Below are 21,762 nucleotides of genomic sequence, written 5' to 3' on the forward strand. Positions count from 1 at the left end.
TATACCCCATCCATCTGGCTGGGTTTCTCCAACCACTCTTGGTGGCTTCCAGCAAATTTTTAAAATACAATAATTCATCACATATTAAAAGCTTCCCTAAACAGGGCTCCCTTGAGATGTCTTCTCAAAGTCAGACAGTTCTTTATTTCTTTGATATCTGGTAGGAGGGCATTCCACAGGGCGGGTGCCACTACCGAGAAGGCCCTGTAACTTCACTTTTCGCAATGAGGGAGCCAGCAGAAGACCCTGGGAGTTGGACCTCAGTGTACAGACATAGGGATGGGGGTGGAGACACTCCTTCAGGTATACTGGGCCAAGGCGGTTAAGGGCTTTAAAGATGAGCACCAACACTTTGAATTGTGTCCAGAAACGTACTGGGAGCCAATGTAGGTCTTTCAGGACCGGTGTTATGTGGTCTCGGCAGCTACTCCCAGTCACCAGTCTAGCTGCCGCATTCTGGATTAGTTTCAAGGTCACCTTCAAATGTAGCCCCACATAGAATGTGTTGCAGTAGCCCAAGCGAGTCCTCAACACCAGCCCGCCCCCTGTCACCCAAGAAAAGCACTTCTGTCTTGTCAGGATTCAACCACAATCAATTACCTGCCATCTATCCTCCAACCGCCTCCAGACACTCACACATGACCTTCACTGCTTTCACTGGTTCCGATTTAAAAGAGAGTTAGAGCAGGGTATCATCCGCATACTGATGAACACCCAGCCCAAACCCCCTGATGATCTCTCCCAGCAGCTTCATGTAGATATTAAAAAGCATGGGGGAGAGGATGGATCCCTGAGGCACCCCACAAGTGAGAGCCCAGGGGTCTGAACACTCATCCCCCCCCCCACTTTCTGAACACGGCCCAGGAGGAAGGAGTGGAAACACTGTATAACCCTCAGCTCCCAGCTCCTCTTGACGGTCCAAAAGGATGTCGTGGTCAATGGTGTCAAAGGCCACTGAGAGCTCCAGCAGAACCAGGAAACAGCTTTCACCTTTGTCCCTAGCATGCCAGAGATCATCGACCAGCACAAACCAAGGCAGTTTCAGTCCCAATATGAGGCCTGATTCCCGATTGGAAGGGATCCAAATGTCCCCATCCTCCAGGCATCCCTGGAGTTCTTCAGCAACCACTTGCTCAATCACATGAAATTCTTCATGGGAAGCTAGAAGCATCTTGGAAGAGAAGCTGTTTCCACATTTCTAATACTCTTCATGCCCTGTACAGTGGTACCTCAGGTTACAGACACTTCAGGTTACAGACTACGCTAACCCAGAAATAGTACCTCGGGTTAAGAACTTTGCTTCAGGGTGAGAACAGAAATTGCGAGGGAGCAGCGTGGCAGCAGTGGTAGGCACCATTAGCTAAAGTGGTGCTTCAGGTTAAGAAGAGTTTCAGGTTGGAATTGACCAAGAAAGATTTATTTAGCTAAATTTGTTAAGCTAAAATAACTGGAAAAAGCTTAGGATTAATGGGCTTAGGATTGTATTTATGTTAACTGATAAAATAATATGTTTAATACAAGAAGGAGAAGATTTAAAGATGTTAATGTTTAATTTAAAGGGTATTAAAATTGGGATTTGGAAAACCGTTATAGAGATATGCAATGAAATTCAACTAAGGGGAAACGAGGAAGTCGTTTTCCAAAGTAAATAACTTATTTTCAATAAGGTTATGATTTTTGTTATGCTTTGTTTGTTTTATGTTTTTGCTTGTCGTTGATATTGTAAAAACTAATAAAATTTTTGAAAGACAAAAAAAGTTTCAGGTTAAGAATCGACCTACAGAACTAATTAAAACAAAAAAAAAAATTCCTTCCAGTAGCACCTTAAAGACCAACTAAGTTAGTTCTTGGTATGAGCTTTCGTGTGCATGCACACTTCTTCAGATACACAGTGTATCTGAAGAAGTGTGCATGCACACGAAAGCTCATACCAAGAACTAACTTAGTTGGTCTTTAAGGTGCTACTGGAAGGAATTTTTTTTGTTTTGACTATGGCAGACCAACACGGCTACCTATCTGTAACTAGAACTAATTAAGTTCTTAACCTAAGGTACCACTGTATGAGTTCTTTGATGGCGGGTGAGACCTCCCCTGTTTCTGAAGCTCTTCCCACATTCCAAGCACTGGTAGGGTTTCACCCCTGTATGAATTCTTTGATGGGAAGCGAGATGCGATCTGTGACTGAAGCTCTTTCCACATTCCAAGCACTGGTAGGGTTTCTCCCCTGTATGAATTCTTTGATGGGAAGCGAGACTGTCCTTCCAACTGAAGCTCTTCCCACATTCCAAGCACTGATAGGGTTTCTCCCCTGTATGAATTCTTTGATGGGAAGTGAGATGGGTGCTGTGACGGAAGCTCTTTCCACATTCCAAGCACTGATAGGGTTTCTCCCCTGTATGAATTCTTTGATGGGAAGCGAGATTGCTCCTCTGACTGAAGTGCTTTCCACATTCCAAGCACTGATGGGGTTTCACCCCTGTATGAATTATTTGATGGTAAGTGAGACTCTGCCTGTGACTGAAGCTCCTTCCACATTCCAAGCACTGATAGGATTTCACCCCTGTATGATTTCTTTGATGGGAAGCGAGACTCTGCCTGTGACTGAAGCTCCTTCCACAATCCAAGCACTGATAGGGTTTCTCTCCTGTATGAATTCTTTTATGGTAAGTGAGACTCTGCCTGTGACTGAAGCTATTTCCACATTCCAAGCACTGGTAGGGTTTCACCCCTGTATGAATTCTTTGATGGGAAGCGAGACTGCTCCTCTGACTGAAGCTCTTCCCACATTCCAAGCACTGGTAGGCTTTCTCCCCTATATGAATTCTTTGATGGGAAGCGAGACTGTCCTTCCGACTGAAGCTCTTCCCACATTCCACGCACTGATAGGGTTTCTCTCCAGTATGAATTCTTTTGTGGGAAGTGAGAAGCCCACTCTGACAAAAGCTCTTTCCACATTCCAAGCACTGATAGGGTTTCTCCCCTGTATGAATTATTTGATGGGACATGAGATGGGTGCTGTGACTGAAGCTCTTCCCACATTCAAAGCACTGATAGGGTTTCTCCCCTGTATGAATTCTTTGGTGGGAAGTGAGATGGGTGCTCTGACTGAAGCTCTTTCCACATTCCAAGCACTGATAGGGTTTCTCCCCTGTATGAATTCTTTGGTGGGAAGTGAGATTGGTGCTGTGACTGAAGCTCTTTCCACATTCCAAGCACTGATAGGGTTTCTCTCCAGTATGAATTCTTTGATGCAAATTGAGGTTGTCCTTCCGACTGAAGCTCTTCCCACATTCTGAGCACTGATAGGGTTTCTCTCCAGTATGAATTCTTTGATGCAAAGTGAAATTGTCCTTCCGACTGAAGCTCTTCCCACATTCTGAGCACTGATAGCCTTTCTTCCCACTGTGAGTTCTTTGATGGGAACGGGAACTCTGACTGGAGCTCTCTCCATACTCCCAATTTTGATATGGCTTCTGCACTGTGTGGATTTTGTCATGGTCTCCCCCATTCTTCATTTCCATTTCATAACCACCTAGAACAAAGACAGAAACTAATTAGATCCTCAGGAAGAAATGGACCCCCCCAATTACTGAACAATGCTAATGAACATTTGTGAAAGAGGAAGAACAGAAGGTGTGAGGTCTTTCTGTTGATTTAAAGCAGAGTTCCGTGCCCAGCGGAAGGATGAGGAGTACGTACTACATACTCTATATTGCTTTATTTACAGTTCAAAGCTGGTATATTACAGAAAGACATCTTGCCTCTGCCGGAGCAGATAATGCATCCTCTCTCCTCGACAGCTTGGAGAGAATCACACAGTGAAAAACAGGAAACCAGTGTACGTCACATCCAGTCTCCCTTTCCCGTGAGAAACTCCAACAGTACAGACTGTGGAATGTAAACACCTGTCTCGTGACAAGCCCTTTCGCTGCACAGTGAAGGAAAGCAGAAACCAACATCCTCCCCCTTTCTGTGAACATCACTGGGCAGCGTGTTCGTACAACATCAGTACAAACCCAACTTCTGCACATAGGTACAGTGTTGATCCCTTGATACAATCTTGGACAATACATCAGCAGGAATTTCATCACCTGGCATATAGGACACCGTTACAAGTCCCTTCTGAATACATTCCCTAGCATGCTGCAACTTTAATTGCAAGTGCTTCGTGCTTTGCTTACAACCTTCAGACTTCAGCAAAGCCAAACATGCTTTGTTGTCCTGGTAAACCTGGATTGGACATTTGACAGGAATTTTCATATCTTTGCACAATTGTATCAACCATTCACAATCCTTAAGTGAATAAGACAGTGCATTCAGTTCAGCTTCACAAGTACTTAAGCTAACTGTTGTTTGCTTCTTGCATGACCAATCAAACAGACCCTGATTGTACATGTAGCAAACTCCAGACGTACTTTTCCTGTCTGCAGTGTCACTTCCAAAACTTGCATCTGCAAATATCTCAAGACCACCAGACTTCTGATTGTTAAGTCTCAGTCTGTAATGCATAGTGCCTTTCAAATACCGCGCTATGCGTTTTAGAGCTTTCCAATCCTTGACACTAGGATTGTTGACTTGTCTGCTTAGCAAATTACAGCTAACAGCAATGTCTGGTCTTGAACATCTGGCAATGAAGTTTAGCTTGCCTAGCACACTTCTGTACAGTGTAGTGTCAGAAAATGCTTCTTCAGTGTCATCTACCTGATAACCTGTTGTCATCGGTGTGTCTACAGGGTTAGCATCCATCAGGTTTAGTTTGTTTAACACATCAGCAATTTTCCGTGACTGGTGTACTAGAATGTTACCATCTTGATCTCTTTCTATTTCTAGAGATAGGTAGTTGTTTACCTCACCGAGATCTTTCATGTCAAAGTGCTCTTTCAGTTGAGCTAGGGCGTTATTGTACATTGCGACATCTTTCCAAAAGAATAATAAATCATCAACATAAAACAAACAGTACAGTTTCTTTTGCCCCTCCTCTTTGACAAATACACATGGATCAGCTTTCCCTTGCTTAAAACCTAGAGAAAACAATACTTCAGTGAGTTTTGTGTGCCAACACCGTGCACTTTGTTTGAGACCATAAAGGGATTTCTTCAGAGCACAAACAAATCCCTGTTTTACCTGTACGCCATCAGGTGGAAGCATATAAAGTGATTCATCTAGAGATCCGTACAGAAAAGCTGTATTAATATCATGGTGACTAATGTGTAGATTTTGCTCTGCAGCTAGCTTGAGCATAAGCCTAATGCTTTCATATCTCACCGTGGGTGAGTAGGTCTCGTGATAGTCTTCACCTGGTACCTGTGCAAAACCTCTGGCTACCAATCTGGCTTTGTGTCTGACTATCTTGCCATTTTGATCTGTCTTCGCTTTGAAGACCCATTTGCTTCCAAGCAGTTTCATTCCTGGAACTACTGGAACTAGTTCCCATGTTTTGTTCCTTTCCAAGGAATCAAGCTCAGCCTTCATGGCATTTAACCATGGCTCAGCTTCCTTTGAATCCAAACCCTGGATTTCTTGGAAACTTGAAGGTTCAAATACCTTCTTGGAGCTTTTAACAGCTGTTACTGCTATCGTAGCAAACTCATCAGCAAATCTCTTTGGAGGTCTGCCTTTTGTGGCTCTCTGTGACCTACGAATGAGCCTTAAGTCCTCAACACTCTCCTCTTCCTTCTTAGGAGAAAAACGACCTATTGTGAACAATGGTTCCTCCAATTCTTGATCAGAGCTTTCAGAGGGTCGCATAGAGGCTTTCGCACTCTTGAAATCCTCTGAATCACCCGATTCAGTTTCAGATTCAGACTCAGAACCTTCATCAGTGGGTGTGGGTTGTTGTGGTTGCTTTTGACTATCTGCAGTCTCATCACCGTCATCAGGATAACATTGGAAAATTCCCACATTCTCCCCCCACTTTGCATTGTACTCAACACTTCTCGTGAGCTTAATTGTCTTAGAGTCAGTCATCATTATTCTGTAAGACCCTTTCTGATAACCTAGAAAGATACCATGCAATCCACGCTTGTCTAACTTGGAGTTTTGTGGTGAGTGAACCCACATGTCAGAACCAAAAATTTTCATGTGTTTGATGTATGGCTTCTTGCCAAACATCTTCTCATAGGGGGTACAACCAATCGCTGAAGATAACCTGCGATTGTAACTGTAAACAAAACACGAGAGAGATTCGGCCCAATAACTCTCTGGAAGATTGGCATCATGCAGCAAGGTTTTTAACCCTTGAAGCAATGTCTGATTTGCCCGTTCCGCAAGTCCATTCTGCCATGGCGAGCGAGGACTAGACAAATCGTGTTGAATTCCTTTCTCAGTCAGAAAAGCTTCAAACTGCTGAGAAGTGAATTCTCCCCCGCGATCACTGAAAAGAGTCTTTATCTTCTTACCATGCACATTTTCCAACCAAGCACAGAATTCCTTGAACCTAGGAAAAGCCTCTGATTTCTGCTTGAGATTGTACACAAAAATATACCTCGAAAAGGCATCAATGAGAACCATGAAGTACCTATTGCCACCCAAAGAGGGCGCTAGTGGTCCAACCAAATCAGCATGAACAATCTGGTATGGTTCCGTAGCTTGCCTACTAGACACCTTACCTTTCGCAGCCATTTTCACCTTGTTTGCTGCGCATGCTTTGCACTTCATGTGGTACTTGCAGGGTTTAATAGTCATACCTTCAACCAAGGCAGGCATTTTAGATACTGCCTCAAAATGCAAATGTCCAAATTTTCGATGAAAATCATGAATACATCCTGCATGCAAACTTTTGTTAGAACCTGCAATGCAACAAGTGTCATCCTGCACAACATCATCATAAAACAAAACAAACAAACGATCAACATATTCAGCATGCAATTCATAATCATTTTTCTTTGTGATGATGCACTTCTTGTTCTTGAAGGACACGTCAATGTTCCGCTCATTTAGCTGTCCAACGCTGAGAAGATTATGTTTGGAATCTGGCACGTAAAGGACATTCTGTATCGATAAGTCCAAACTGTGAAGAACAACAGTTCCGTAGCCTTTACTGGGAATAGTGTGGTCATCCGCCTGGTGAATCGCACCTTCCTGCGGTGTAAAAGACACAAACAGTCTTTTATCATTGCACATGTGGTGGGTCGCCGCCGAATCAACAACGAAGAAAGATCTAGACGTCTTCTGGACCTCTGCAACCTTTGGAGTGAAGCGTGAAACCATAGCCTTGTGCTGCGTTGTCCTAGACACTGGACCTTTGCCTTTGCCTCGGCCTTTTCCACGCGATGAGCTTTCGCTGCGCTGCTCTGTCTTGGCCCTGGGATATCTGCATTCCCTCTTCATATGGCCTAGACGTCCACAAGAGTAGCATTTCACTGCCTTCAAAGCTTTGGCGCCATCTGGTGGTTCCACTGCACTATGGGATGACGTCTGTGAAGACTCCCCCTTGCCCATGCAGCTAGCACCCCGGCGATCTGCTTCATTTAACACCATGGCAGTAACAAAGTCCACTGTCAGCTGAGCTGTTGGCTGCACAGCAATCTGGGTTGCAACAGACTCCCAACCTGAACCCAAAGATTGTAGTATCATGAAAGAATACACAGCCTCTGGAAAGTTGAGTCTTCTCTGTTGCAGCTCATGTCTCAGATTTTGCATCTCCATCAGATGTAAACGCACATCTCCACCTTCAGCAAGAGCCATATTATGCAGCTTGTTAAAGTAAAACATAGTAGATCCAGCTTCTGTCCTTAAGTGAGCCTCTCTCAAAGAATCCCAAATTTCTCTGGCTGAGGTCTTATCACGCAATAGACAGAGCTCTTCTGGGGATACTATCAATGTAAGTGTTCCCCGTGCTTTGGAATCCTTAGCTTTCCATGCATCTGTAACTGGAGCTGGGGGGGTTTCTGTAATCACCTCAAACAAACCCTCTTTCCGCAGAATTGCCTCTGCATACTGAACCCAGTCCGCATAATTTTTCTTGTTGAGCTTAGGAATCCTACAAGCATCCTGAAGGGCCATCATGACTCTGGCATTAGCCTTCAGCGTTATATATGCTGCTTTAAATCTTGCTGCGTCACTGCTGCAGCTGCTTTCATTCCAAAGGCGCTTTTAAAAGTTACTTTCGATTTCCCCAGCATAGTAACTTGAGCCTGGGAGCCTTTTGCGTATTCCCGGCAAAACGGCTTTAAAAGTTCAAAGTCCAGCCATAAAGCCATTAACTAGAAGCTGGCAGGCTGCCCGGAGCAGTAGTACATACCTCATCAATCATGTTTACTCGCAGAGCAGATTCCGATCCGATCTGTCCCTCTGCATTCCGATCCTTTGCCGGCACTCCGATTCGACTTCTGGAGCCCATAACCACGTGTTGATTTAAAGCAGAGTTCCGTGCCCAGCGGAAGGATGAGGAGTACGTACTACATACTCTATATTGCTTTATTTACAGTTCAAAGCAGATATATTACAGAAAGACATCTTGCCTCTGCAGGAGCAGATAAGGCATCCTCTCTCCTCGACAGCTTGGAGAGAATCACACAGTGAAAAACAGGAAACCAGTGTACGTCACATCCAGTCTCCCTTTCCCGTGAGAAACTCCAACAGTACAGACTGTGGAATGTAAACACCTGTCTCGTGACAAGCCCTTTCGCTGCACAGTGAAGGAAAGCAGAAAACAACACTTTCTACAGAGGTCATGGCCTTTGTCGACCAGCATTCACAGACATATTTTTGAGAACCAGAGGTTCAGAAAGTCTGGCTCTTTTCTAGGACGGATTTTTGTCGCCACAGTCATGAAATCCACTACAACTTAACAGTGGTCTTCTCTTTAAAAATTGGGCAGAGGCTAAAACAGAAACCCAAACCTGACAGAAATTACCTCAACTTCCCTAACAACTCTTGTATGTAAATGTTGCCTCCAGGTTGCTATGGAAAGGGTGACTGTCACTCCAGAAGGCCGTTTTTTCAGTTAGGTCTGTTCTCAACTGTCGAGTGAGAGAGAGGTTTTCTGTGAGAGCACCTGCTGTTTTATGCTGCTATGTGCCTCAGAAAAAGTCTGCAAATTCTCATATAGATAGAAGCACTTGTAATTCTCTCTTAATGCTTAATGTAGCAGTATTATTTGATGTTGAATTATTTTGGTTTTTTGAGTGTAGCTTATTGTCTTGAATAACGAATGGGATAAATGTAGAAATAATCTAAATCAATAAAGAATAGATATAGATATATTAGATATAAGCACATGTAAACGTGTTTTAGTATATCAAGTAATATAATGTATTCTGTTTAATCTCTAAACAGAGAATCTTGTGGAGTCTTTTCTAGAAGAAAAAAAAGCTATGTTTTTCAAGGGTCAAACAACCCAGGGCAACCTCCACACATATAAACACCACAGAAAATGGGTTTGGGTCCCACAAAATCCAGAAAACCACGAATAACCCAGAAAGACAGGTGCAGAGTTGTAAAGTGACACGTTTTACCTCAGAAACTGACATTAACATTTTGACCACTTTGCCAGTGTACTCTTAATTATTCTCTCAGTAACAATTTTTAAAGGCAGATTGAAAAGTAGAAAGATTTTTTAGGATGCATAGAGGAAATTTTACACAGTGGAATAGGAGAATGAGAAGTGAGTGAGGCTGAGATACTTCAGAAAAGTGTGACTAGCCCAAGGTCGCCCAGCAGCTGCATGTGGAGAAGCGGAGACGCGAACCCGGTTCACCTGATTACGAGTCCCAGGTGCTGTTGGTATCCATCAAAATAGTGGAGGTTCAGCACATAGAGGTATGTATGGAATTTCAAAACTCATCTTATGATCCAACGGGGAGCTTTACCGAGGGGGTCCATGATCCCACGATTCTCCTCCGTGACTTCCTTATGCAGAGTTCTCTGGTCAGGATCCAGCAACGTCCACGTCTCGTCTGTGAAACAAGCAGCAACATCTTCACCCTAACCCTTTCACTCCCCTTCAGGAGTCTCAAAGCAGCTAACAGTCTCCATTCCCTTCCTCCCCCCCAACAAACACTCTGTGAGGTGAGTGGGGCTGTGAGACTTCAAAGAAGTGTGACTAGCCCAAGGTCGCCCAGCAGCTGTGTGTGGAGGAGCGGAGATGCGAACCCGGTTCACCAGATTACGAGTCTACCGCTCTTCACCACTGCGCCACACTGGCTCTCCTTAATCTTAATCTAAGTACAACAACCACGAAGAGCTCCTGAATAGACAACCAGCTATGTGGTGTTGAATGCTCTCTGTTCTCTCCTGTTTCCCGTTTTTGTGTTCCAGTTTAAACCAATTCATGAACCCAGAACTCATACACTGACCATTAATGATGAACCATATGTTATAGACATTCCTGCAAATTTATTCTGCTAGTTTTGAGATATACAAATGACATGAGACGACCTGGTCTACATGTTTGTATCATTTATTATTCACATGTTCCTTGTTTTTAAAAACAAATAAAAAGTTATTCCAAAAAGAAAAGAAAAGGGCGACACACAGCATAGGCCCCATCTGCATTAAAACTGCAAAGCAGCATCACGTTACTTTAAAGAGTTGTTGCTTCTACTGCTGTGTGACGGAGCTGTAGGTTTTTTGACATAGGCAGGGCATTCAGGTCACGGCACTGGTATTAGACCTTTTGAGCTGCCAATACATCGTGGTGGCCGGGGAGCTGTGATGTATTCCTAGCTCAAATTGCCTGCAGATGGCAAAGGCGCAGGCAGGCAGGTGGTGGAGCCCAGAAAGGTGCCCACCTTCTCAATCTCCACCCGCCTGCCTGCCTCCCCCCACCCCCAGGCTGAGCAAGCCCCAATGCCTCTCTGGCTCCATCCCTCCATGTCCCCATCTCCCCTCCCCTGGAACTCACCAGATCTCTCTGAGAGCCCTAGAGAGGAACGCTCAGAGGTTGTGAGGAGGGATGCAGGAGACAACCTGACCAGGTCAACCGTCCATCTTCCCCCTTCCATCCTCGCTAGCTTTGCAGGATCCATCCCTTTCATCCTTCCTGAAGAGTCAAGGAGCCAAAACAAGCTGCAGGGTCCTGGGAGACAGGAAGAAGCAAAGGGAGCCTCAAAGGCCCTGCAGGGAAGAAGAAGGAGAGAAAAAGAAGAGTTTGGATTTGATATCCCACTTTATCACTACCCGAAGGAGTCTCAAAGCGGCTAACATTCTCCTTGCCTTCCTCCCCCACAACAAACACTCTGTGGGGTGAGTGGGGCTGAGAGACTTCGGAGAAGTGTGACTAGCCCATGGTCACCCAGCAGCTGCATGTGGAGGAGCGGAGATGAGAACCCGGTTCACCAGATTACGAGTCTACCGCTCTTAACCACTACACCAAACTGGCTCTCACTGGATTCTCCTGCCCCTGGAAAAGCACAAATGGGGCAGCCCCTTCCCAACAGAAACCCCATTTATAAACCTTTCCAGTGGTTCCAATTTCCTCTGTTTACTCCTCTCCCCTCTTCGTAAGGCCGGCATGGTCTGCACAGTAGAGACCTGAGAATAGATCCCATTGAACTCAGTGGGACTTATGGATAGAACTTGGTGCAAAAACCAGGCACCATCTTGTCCCCAAGCCTGAAGACTGCAACGCCAGGCATGCTTATCTATGGTATCATAAGGCAAAAGTTTATAAAAGTTTTCATAGTCATAATAAGAGCACAATTCAAAGTGTTGGTGCTAACCTTAAAGCCCCAAGTGACCTCGGCCCAGTATACCTGAAGGAGCGTCTCTACCCCCATCGTTCTGCCCAGACACTGAGGTCCAGTGTCGAGGGCCTTCTGACGGTTCCCTCTCTGTGAGAAGGCAAGTTACAGGGAACCAGGCAGAGGGCCTTCTCGGTAGTGGCACCTGCCCTGTGGAATGCTCTCCCACCAGATGTCAAAGAGAAAAACAACTACCAGACTTTCAGAAGACATCTGAAGGCAGCCCTGTTTACAGAAGCTTTTAATGTTTAATAGATTATTGTATTTTAATATTAATAAATTATTATTATTATTATAGATTTGAAATTTTCAGCATGTACTTTACTGAAGAAGAACTACATAAAAATGATGTATAGGTGGTATTTGACCCTGGTTTAATTAGCAAAAATTTACTTCTCCCTCGCTGGATCAACACCTTGTTGTGGTGAGTGGGCTTGCACGTTCCTATGACCCTTGTGAGCAAATCTTGTAATCCCAACAGGATCGCCCTAGTACTTTACTAATAATAGTACTTAACCCAAGGTACCACTGTATTCTACTCATGGAAAAACCAGACTGATTCCTGGACCGTTCGCGGGCCAGATTTAGAAGGTGATTGGGCCGCATCCAGCCCCTGGGCCTCAGTTTGCCTAGCCCTGCTCCTGACAATGTACTCCAAACCTGCCTGGTGTTTTTACATGAGCAGAATGTGTGCTTTTGTTGAGAATGCATCTCTGGGTTATTTGTGGGGCATATTCCCTAGACCAGATATAGTTTCCTATATAGTTTGGTATACAAAGTACGTCCTGGAGGCTGACATCAGTATAAACGACCAAACTCATTAAAGAAAGAAAAAAGCTGAGCTACGTTAGAAAAGCGATCCAATCATAAGAGATCTCGCTCCAATTGCCCTGCTAAAAATGTAGCAGTTTCTACTTGGAGAAAAGACACAGTAGCGATGCTGGCCAAGAGGAAGACCCCCCCCCCCCTCCTCCTCAGCTCTTTCTGGAGACTCCAGGGCTCTCTCTGCAGGCTCCCCCCTCCAAGACCCCCTCTCCCCCATTTGGCGCCCCCCATGCATGATCTGACCAGCCCCCCAGGCATCCTCCCCCGCAGCCCCTTCTCCCCATTGCCCCCGGAGGGAGAGGGAGGCGAGACTCACCCCCAGGCAGCTCTTGCAAGAGAGAGAGGGAGACGGAAGCAGCCCCTCCGCTTGCAGGCGGGAATGGCGAGGGAGGGGCTTTGCTCGGGAGGACCTTGCCCCCCCCACGCCTCCACTTCCTGTCCTCTCTAGAAACCCAGCTCTGTGCCTTTTAACCCTTGGCAAGCCGAGCACAAGCGGAGCCCCGCTCTCTCCTCCTCCAAGGCAGGCGCCCAGGAGGAGCCGCTAACCCAGAAATATTACCTCGTTTTAAGAACTTTGCTTCAAGATGAGAACAGAAATGGCCTTGGATCCTAAGCCTATGTAGCAAATGCATAGTTTGGGGGTACTCTTGGATACACCTTTGTCAGTAGAGAGCCACGTGTCCTCTATGGGTGACCTTTTTTCACAACTGAGAAGAATTAGTCCCCTTTTCAGTATTTCTAAGCAAAAGTTCACCCCATTATAATACAGGGAGTGGGGTTTGTTTGTTTGTTTGTTTGTTAGTTTGTTTTTGAGGTCAAAAAGTTATAACTCTAGTGCATATTCTATTTTTCTTTCTTATATGCAGCAACAAGGGCAGCTCCCACTCCTCTTCCTGGCTAGCCCTCCCTTCCCTATTTTGATCTCCTTTGGCCTGACTGCAGCAAAGGCCTTTTTCTTTGCTTTCTGGTCCACCTAAGCAACAGTTGCCCAGGCTGCCCAGAAGTGCCTTGTCCTTCGCTGTTTTGTCTACCCCCCTCCCCAAGCAACAAGCCTTCACCCTTTCCTTTCCTTTCCTCTTCCTCCTCCTCCTCCTCCTCCTCTGTTTCATTGTCATTCCCTTTCCCACAACATTCCCACCGCTGGAGAGACCTGTCAGGAATAAGCATGGGCCAATGGTACCAAATAGCATGGGAAACAGCCCTACTAGAAAAATTAACCAATAAACTGAAACTGACATGGGGACAAATAGAAGAAGACACCTCCACCCCTGTATGGCTCCCCTTTATCACACACACAACCCAACAAGACAACGACAAAAACCCAACAACAGCATAAAAATCCATATGGCTAACCTGATCCAAAACACCCACCCACCCCACTCACACACGAAAACAAAGACCACCACAGCCAACCACAAATGAACAACCACACCCTAGGCCAACCCCAACCTCTCTCACCACCAAAGGAACACAAGTGAACAGCAAAGAACCTGCACAAGCAATGCTGACACCAAACCCTACATATAGTAAGTAAAATAGAAACATTGCCACCCAACCACACCCCCAATCATCTCCCCCCCCTCCACCCCTCTCCCCCTTTTCTTTATAATGTCTCAACAAATGAAACTGAATTGTAAAAATGTTACATGGGAAAAAAAATACGAGAGAGGCACACTTTTGTAAATCATCAAATTTTTAATAAAAAAACCGCCAAAATATTCCCACCACGGTGGAAATGTTCGCCTGGAGCTCCGCCCTCCATAATACGCTCCCTTCTTACTGCATTCAGTGGAAACATTCGAGGATTCTTCTCAGGAAGTCAAATGAAACAGGGGGAGGTGGGGGGGATGACAGTTGAGCAGGTAAGATTCTGGCCAAATGTGGACCTAGGTCCCTGTGTATATGGTCTGAAGGCGCACAATGTTAGCAACACCTTTGCTGAGGCTGAAGAGAATAAGCAGAGGCCTAAATATAGGACAACTGGCTTATTACACCAGAAGCTTAACATGAGTCAACAGTGTGATGCAGCAACTTTTTTATATATTAAATAATAATATTGATGACCCTCCCTCACTGTAAGGTCCCTGCATGGCTCACAACATTTTAAAATACAGCATTGAAAGGTTTTTTTTTTTAATTATACAAATAGGGGGGAAAGATAACAAATTTTAACTCTAATAAAAATAATGTTGAAATCTTAGTCTGCTTCAACAGAAGTATAGTGTCCGGATCAAGGGAAGTAATATTCCCAGTCTATTCTGCCTTGGTCAGACCACACCTGGAATACTGTGTCCAGTTCTGGGCACCATAAATTAAGGAGGATATTGATGAGTTTGCAGGTATGGGGTGGAGGCTGACCAAGATGACCAAGGGCCAGGCAGGAATGGGGGAGACCACCTCTCCATCCTGACCCTCCCAGGGAGGAGGAAGAGGAAGAAGACAGTATAGATTTACAACAGGGGTTTAAGGGAAGTCACAGCTCAGAGGCAGATGAGGGGGAAAGTTGGGAAATCATGGGAGAGCCAGAGCAACACCTGGCTGACATGTCATTAGAAAGCATTCTAGACCCACCATCTCCCAGAACCCAGCGAGCCTTGAAAGTAGGAGAGCAAAGAGCTCAAAGACAGAGGGTACTTAGCAGCACCTGCAGAGGAGGTGATGATGATGACGAGTAAGGAAGTGGGAGAGACTGGGGGTGGAGATTCACTCAGGACAACACCATTATCCAGGAGGCTGGGTTCTATGGCCTCACTCTGTAAGCTTGGGGAGGGGAGGGGAAAGGACTGTAAGAAACTTTTCCTTGTCTTTAGAATTTCCTGGGCAATCAGCCAGGAACCGTTGATAGCACCCTAACATTGGGTATGTTTAGTCTGCATAGAGGCCTACATTTGTTATTTTCATTTATACTCACTCCTATGCCACAAAGGGCATTGTATGATTGGAGGGACATTTCTCTAAAATTAAGAAAAATAACAGGAGTGACAGTGGACATCCCTGTTCCATTCCAAGAATAATTACAAAATGTTGGTAGTGTGAATTCCCTGTGATCTATGTGATCTATATCTTCCAAAGTATTAACAAATTTTCAGCCAAATCCAAATTTCATAACTACTTCCATTAAGTTGGTTGGTTCTACATGATCAAATGAGGGTAACGGTTTTTTAAACTGAAACATCAATTTTCAAGAACATCACTTCCCTACCTTCTTGAAAAATAATATTTTAAGAATCAGATGCTATCTTTAGTTTTTGCTGTCAGGTGCTCCTTCGTGTTCAGATCAGGTCTCAGCAAAATAATGTAGCATTTGGGCATGAAGACGCAGCCCAGGAGCCCAGCACTGGAGGCCAAGATGGAGAAAACCTGAACGGCTACCATGTATTTCCCCTTGGTGCTCAGGTAGGTGGGCACAAAGGACACCCAAACACTGCAGAAGACCAGCATGCTGAAGGTGATCAGCTTGGCTTCATTGAAGGCCCCAGGCAGCTTCCTGGCTAGGAAAGCCACCGTGAAGCAGATGGCAGCCAGGAAGCCCATGTAGCCGAGGGCAACATAAAACATGGTCACAGACCCTTCGTTGCATCGCAGGATGATCTCCCCAGGCTGGGAGTGCATGTCAGAGTCTGGGAATGGTGGAGAGATCCCCAGCCAGATCATGCAGATGACAACTTGGACACAGGAACAGGAAATGACAATGGAGTTGGCCAGACTCTTCCCCAGCCATCTCCTCACTGAGTTCCCTGGCTTGGTGGCCAGGAAGGCCAGAACCACAGTGATGGTTTTTGCCAAGACAGAAGAAACAGCAACAGAGAAGATGATGCTGAAGGCTGTTTGTTGGAGAAGGCAGGTCCCTTTCCTTGGCCTCCCAATGAACAGGAAGGAGGACAAAAAGGAAAGCAGGAGGGAGACGAGGAGGATGTAGGAGAGGTCCCGGTTATTGGCTTTGACTATGGGAGTTTCGTTGTATTTAATAAAGATTCCTAAATCAAAGCTTGTGGCTAAGGACCCCAGTAGGGCAAGGGAAAGTAGGACAACCCCCAGAGATTCTTCATAGGCTAGGAAGGTGATATGCTTGAACACACATTGATCTCGGTCCTTGTTTGAATGCTGGTTTTCCGGGCATTTTTGGCAATGGTCTGCATCTGCAAGAGAGAGAGAGTAAGTAATGTCTAATACTCTGGATTTGGCCAAGCCCTGAGCAGTATCTAGCCTGTTGGGAGAGATTCAGTTGTAGAAGAAGTCAGTCTTAGACAGCCACAGATCACTACAGGTATTTAATTAGGTTTTTCTAAACATTAGCTCTACCCCGAAGAAATGTGGGACAGATTCCAGGGCTGAAGATCCCCTGCTTGCCCTATGGCAGGTTGGGCTGCTCGGAGCCTCCTATACCAGGGCCAAAAGGAGGACCAGGGGTCTGTGCAGAAGTCTAATATCTACCCTAGGTCCATAACAATCTCCCTCCTTAAGGACCCCGGGACAGTTAAGTCCAGTCAAAGGCAACTATGGGGTGCAGCATTCATCTTGCTTCAGGCCAAGGGAAAATTGGTTTTGAGAGATTCCTGACTCTCTTCCCCAAGGCCAGCCTTTCTCTCTTTCCCAAGGAACCCTTCTCTCTTCCCCAAGGCCAGCCTTTCCCTTGGAGTCACCCACCTTCCTGAGTGGAGATGGTCCCTTCTGCACAGGGAAGACATTCATAACAGCAAAGAGGCTTCCCTTCCTGAATCACCTTGACGGATCCAGGGCGACAGCTTTCCACACACCTGGAAGTAGGAAGGGTCTAGGCACAAAGACGAAGAGCGTCAATGAGAATTGTTCTTTGAGGCATAGTATGTTGTCATCTGCTGTAGCATCTAGGCTTGAAACTCAGCATTTCCCATCACTGTCCATTACATGAATTATTCATAATTTAATTCAGAAAAAAACAAAGGACCTCAATTAAATAAAGTTCTGTATATGGGCCATTCACTACTGAAAGAAATACATGTAACAACCAAAAAGCAAGGAACCCCCCTTTCCCCATACACACAGTTTAGCAGGAAGCCTCCTTTGGCACCCAGCTGAGCAGAGGAGCTGTAGGAACTATCTGGAACAACAGCCCAGTGCTGGAGTTGACAGGCAAGTGAGGGCAGCAGCCCACAGAACAGGGAGCACTTATTAGAGCTCATAGAAAAGACAGCAAAATGACAGGCATGATTCCCAGTCCCCGTCACCTGATTGAGCCACTTGGGCCACACAATGGCCTCCTGGTCGATGGTGCACTTCAGGTCTGGGGATCCCTGTCTGTCGATACTCCCAAACTTCACTCTGAGGACGGATTTATTGGGGAACACCACCCAGTTCACAATGTCCAAGTCGGCTGCCAGCTCCCCGTTCTCATCCAAATACACTCTGTCCATGGAAGAATTGTAGAACTGGGTGTTTCCTAGGAAAGGGTGGAGCTGGAAGAGAAGCAAAGATGAGAGCATTTAGAATAAAGGGAAGCATAGGCCCCTGTTTTGCTGGCCCAGAAATGGAAAGTGAGCGAGGTCCCAGCTAAAGAGGATTGGCAGCTTAAGTGGACAGAATATGCAGAACTTCCAGATTTAACATACAGAATAAGAGAGCAAGAAGAACATACATTGAAAGAAGAGTGGAAAGCATTTATTGAATATATGGAAAATAACTGTATACAGCTGAAAATGGTGGCAGCATTAAGATAAATTCAACCACGTAAATAATGTTTGATGGATGTAAAAGTAGAAAACTGATTTCAATGGTTATAGTAAAATATACAGGGATGTATAAGATGTAAAATGGACTAAGGAAAGAGAAGAAGGGAAGTCATCGGATATTTTAGAGTTTGTAAAATGTTTATTTGGAATTGTTTAATTTAAAATTTAATAAAAATTATATAATAATAATAATAATAATAATAATAATAGAAGCATAATGACAATCCACTTCCCCTTTGCTTAGGGCTGGTTGCAAACTCAAATAGTAATGGAGGGATCTTGCCACTTTTGGTTCATACTGTTTTCTCTCTCTCACACAAACCCCAATCTTAAATTCAGTTCTCCACATCTCTGAAGCATTTTTTAAATAATAATAATAAAAAAGCTCATCTGAATTCTTCAGCATTTCTGTGTCATTTTCTCCTAGTAAGCATGTTTTTTGAAGGATGCTCCCCCCTTGGATTCACTTTTTAGAAAGAGTGAATTAGGTTCGTTTTTCCTTTCATGGCAAACTGAATGAAATCTCCAATATGGGCTTCTGCAGGGAAAGGCAGGAGCTTGGTGGAGGGAGCAGAGAGCCAGAGCAGAGTCAAGCGGGTGTGAAAGGAATAGAGACTAGAGACAGCCTGATCAATGTCATCTCCCCTGCCAAAAATAATTCCAACTTGCGGGGAAAGGAGAATTGGGCACATGATGGGAGCAGTTGCTCGGGGGGCTGTGCAATGAGGCAAGAATAAGAATAGCAAACAGAATTGAAAAAAGTATATGTATTAAGGAAGGCTTAAAATGGAAAATGGCTAACGTGTTTTGCAAACTTTGTGTTTTTTCCATAGTAGTTTTTTTCTAAAGGGCTCCGGTCTCTTGCTGAGATTAAGATTAACTAACTGGTTCCTGTTCTCTGCTAGCTAACATGTGAGTGTTGTAACCTTAGATCATGTGATGAAGGTATTGGATTGCAATATCTCCTTTTTGAAGGGAGTTGCCTTTTTGTCTTTGGCTCCAAAACTCAATAGAGACAATATGTAAAGGAAGCTCTCCTGAAGGTAAAGCAAACAGCCTGGAGGCAGAAAGGCAGGAGAGAGAGAGGGAGAGAGAGAGAGAGAGAGAGAGAGAGAGAGAGAGAGAGAGAGAGATCTGTGAGTAAAGAGTGAATAATATTTCTATGGGCCTGGATGATAATTCATTTCCAAAAGGAAACGAATGCTTCCAGTTCTTATGCTTCCAATCATTTCAAACTGCACAATATTCAATATCTGCAACACTACAATCGATTGTCATGCTCAGTTGAGATGTCTATGAAGGGAAAGAAAATACCTGCCATGGCTGTAGCCTTTGAAGTCCCATTCTCTCAGTTCCCCTCTGCTTAGATCTAGATGAATATGCAGCATTTAAGGCATGAGCCATGGCTTGCACAGTGTTGTAGATCCTGTAGCTGTCTAGAGAGAGGATTCTTTCCAGATCATCTTGGGGAAGCCTCTCCAGTTTCTCTCTCTCTCTGCATCTTGTCCGGCCTTTCACTGAGAATGCATGCTTTGAATAGAAACAATTAAAAGCACTCTCCCAAAACTTCTTAATACCAGAGAAAAAGGGTGGAAAATCACCGTATTTTGCCCCTTTACTTGTCTCAGTGAAGAAGGAAAATATACCATGGATGTGTTGGAAAGATATCTCATTATACATCAGCTCCAGGGCGACATCCCACAAAACTGTTGTGATGAAGATTTTCCCAACAATGGATTTCATCACTTTGTCAAAAATATATTGTATAATGAGTAGTCCATCTAAGAAAAAAGTCATTTCCCCATAGTAAACAAATACATGCACTTGCCTCCACTTGCGGAATGGAAGAAGAGGCATGTGTACTCCATTTGTATTCAGTCCTTGGATGCTTTGTGAGATGACAACACAGACACCGCTCTTGATGAGCACGGGTGTCAAGCTCTTCAGGAACCTCTCTCCATTGTCGGTGTCTGGTGCAAGGAGGCCAATCAAGGTCCATCGGAAGTGCTGGAGCAGCTTGACAATCCCTGGGTACAGGGCTTCTTCTTTGGGGACCATCCGGTAGAAAAAAGGGAAATGCCTCTTATCATTCAGAACATGAGAGACAAAAGCATAAGTGACCTGGGAAGAGAAGGAAGATTTGTATCTTGTTTGATTTCAGATCAAAGCCTAAATATTTCTAAGCCCAACGTGAGATTGGGAAGGTCTTAGGAAGGAGGAAGGTCTAGTGCAAGGACCCTTTGGTGGGAACAGTGATTTCCTTGAAGGTTGTGGCAGCTGTAAAGAAGGCAAATTTGATGCTAGGGATAAACAGGAGGGTAGTTGAAAATAAGACTGCCAATACCATAATGCTATTATACCTCTCTCCATTCCTACCTGTGGGATTTTATAGATGCCCAACACGTTTGAAATCTGGATGGAGTTTTGAGAGTCGGACCCTTCGAGAACAGCCAGTAAGTTAGTCTGTTTACCACAGCTGTAGTTTGGAAAGTTCAGCTGCCCAATTGACAACATGTCTAGCAAAGCATCATAGGTCACCCTTCCATCAAAAAAGTTCTCATGGATGCTGTAGCCCAGGGTGATGTTGGGTAACAGCTTTTGATTCTGGTTGATCACTTGAATGGCATACAAGAAGGAGAGGAGCTGCCAGTACTTTGTGGGTCCTTTCCTGGGGGGAGAAATTATATACATGCCAGTACTGACCAAGTAATATTTCTGTTCTACCTCTAATATCCAGCTCTACCTCTGTTTCAAAAAAAATCCTGCAGAATCCGCCCCAAGGCTCATCTGTTCCAGCATTCTCAAGGCGGCCAACCAGATGCACATGGAAAACTGAGAAGCACAAGAACTCTTCCCCTACTTGAGATTCTCAGTTACTGGTACCCAGAGGCATAGTGCCTGTGACATTGAATGGAGAACATAGCCATTGTGACTGGTAGCCGCTGAGAGCCTAATCATCCCCCAATTTATCTGCCATTGGGATCTTCTTATGTTCTTAAAGGCAGGTACCAGACAATGAGAAAAGCCCCAGAAAGTAACTGGAGATGAGTTGGATCTCATGGAAATGGTAGCAAGTGGAACACCAGGAACTCCATCCCCACAAAAGGTCTTACCAATAAAAGCTGGTGGAAGGACATTGGCTAAAGTTATGAGGATGAAACACAGTGTTTGTGGCAGAGAGGACCCCACTGATGAGGTGGTCTCCTGGCCTGAAATAATTAGGTGAATCTATCTTATCCCTTTCCAAAGACAAGAGGCATTTTGTCTTCAGTTTCCCACAGTCCCCATAAGGCAGTAGAAGCAGCAGAACGAGGACCATCTTTTTCCTCCCAGGACGAGCACCTCCTTTATGACTGCTCCCTTTCAAAGAATTAGCAGTCTTTTGTTGTGGTCCTTGCAAGATGCAGTAACTTTCTTCTTACTAACGGAGCCCTGCAGAGGGGTCACATCTGAAGCGGAGAGAAGTCAAGCCAACCTCATTCTGGTGCAGTTATCATCTGTCTTAAATCTCAGCCCACCCAAGTTTTGGGTGGCTCAGGAGGCAT

At 44.9% G+C, this 21,762-nt stretch overlaps 2 protein-coding genes across 4 annotated transcripts; both read right to left on the minus strand.

Moving 5' to 3' along the window:
- Window positions 1–1,890: 1,890 nt before the first annotated feature.
- On the minus strand, window positions 1,891–12,945 carry LOC144326644 (uncharacterized). Of its 3 annotated transcripts, none has more exons than XM_077923271.1 (4): window positions 12,826–12,945; window positions 10,847–11,058; window positions 9,813–9,899; window positions 1,891–3,532 (listed from the first exon to the last, which is right to left on the minus strand). In XM_077923271.1, the coding sequence occupies exons 2-4, from the start codon at window positions 10,977–10,979 to the stop codon at window positions 2,046–2,048; spliced, it is 1,707 nt and encodes a 568-aa protein (XP_077779397.1). In that variant the 5' UTR covers window positions 10,980–11,058; window positions 12,826–12,945; the 3' UTR covers window positions 1,891–2,045. The 3 variants fall into 3 exon arrangements, with proteins under 3 accessions (XP_077779397.1, XP_077779398.1, XP_077779399.1); XM_077923272.1 differs by lacking the exon at window positions 12,826–12,945 and adding an exon at window positions 12,100–12,148; XM_077923273.1 differs by lacking the exons at window positions 10,847–11,058; window positions 12,826–12,945 and having other exon boundaries at window positions 9,701–9,894.
- A 2,556-nt stretch (window positions 12,946–15,501) lies between these two features.
- Window positions 15,502–21,512, minus strand: LOC114592560 (vomeronasal type-2 receptor 26-like). The gene is made up of 5 exons (XM_077923439.1): window positions 20,594–21,512; window positions 19,532–20,338; window positions 17,717–17,944; window positions 17,157–17,283; window positions 15,502–16,648 (listed from the first exon to the last, which is right to left on the minus strand). Exons 1-5 carry the CDS (start codon window positions 20,906–20,908, stop codon window positions 15,738–15,740), a joined length of 2,388 nt encoding a protein of 795 aa, XP_077779565.1. The 5' UTR covers window positions 20,909–21,512; the 3' UTR covers window positions 15,502–15,737.
- Between the last annotated feature and the right edge of the window lie 250 nt (window positions 21,513–21,762).

This window comes from Podarcis muralis, chromosome 2 (genome assembly GCF_964188315.1).
Source record: "Podarcis muralis chromosome 2, rPodMur119.hap1.1, whole genome shotgun sequence".
NCBI lineage: Eukaryota > Metazoa > Chordata > Lepidosauria > Squamata > Lacertidae > Podarcis > Podarcis muralis.

Coding starts and splice junctions, on each gene's coding strand:
- LOC144326644 (XM_077923271.1), bottom strand. CDS start 10,979: ATGAAAGGGATGGATCCTGCAAAGCTAGCGAGGATGGAAGGGGGAAGA. Junction 9,900..10,846: donor AGGGCTCTCAGAGAGATCTG/GTGAGTTCCAGG, acceptor CTTGTTTCACAG/ACGAGACGTGGACGTTGCTG. Junction 3,533..9,812: donor TGGGATCATGGACCCCCTCG/GTAAAGCTCCCC, acceptor TCTTTGTTCTAG/GTGGTTATGAAATGGAAATG.
- LOC114592560 (XM_077923439.1), bottom strand. CDS start 20,908: ATGTATATAATTTCTCCCCCCAGGAAAGGACCCACAAAGTACTGGCAG. Junction 17,284..17,716: donor GGCCCAAGTGGCTCAATCAG/GTGACGGGGACT, acceptor CTTTGTGCCTAG/ACCCTTCCTACTTCCAGGTG. Junction 16,649..17,156: donor GACCATCTCCACTCAGGAAG/GTGGGTGACTCC, acceptor TCTCTCTTGCAG/ATGCAGACCATTGCCAAAAA.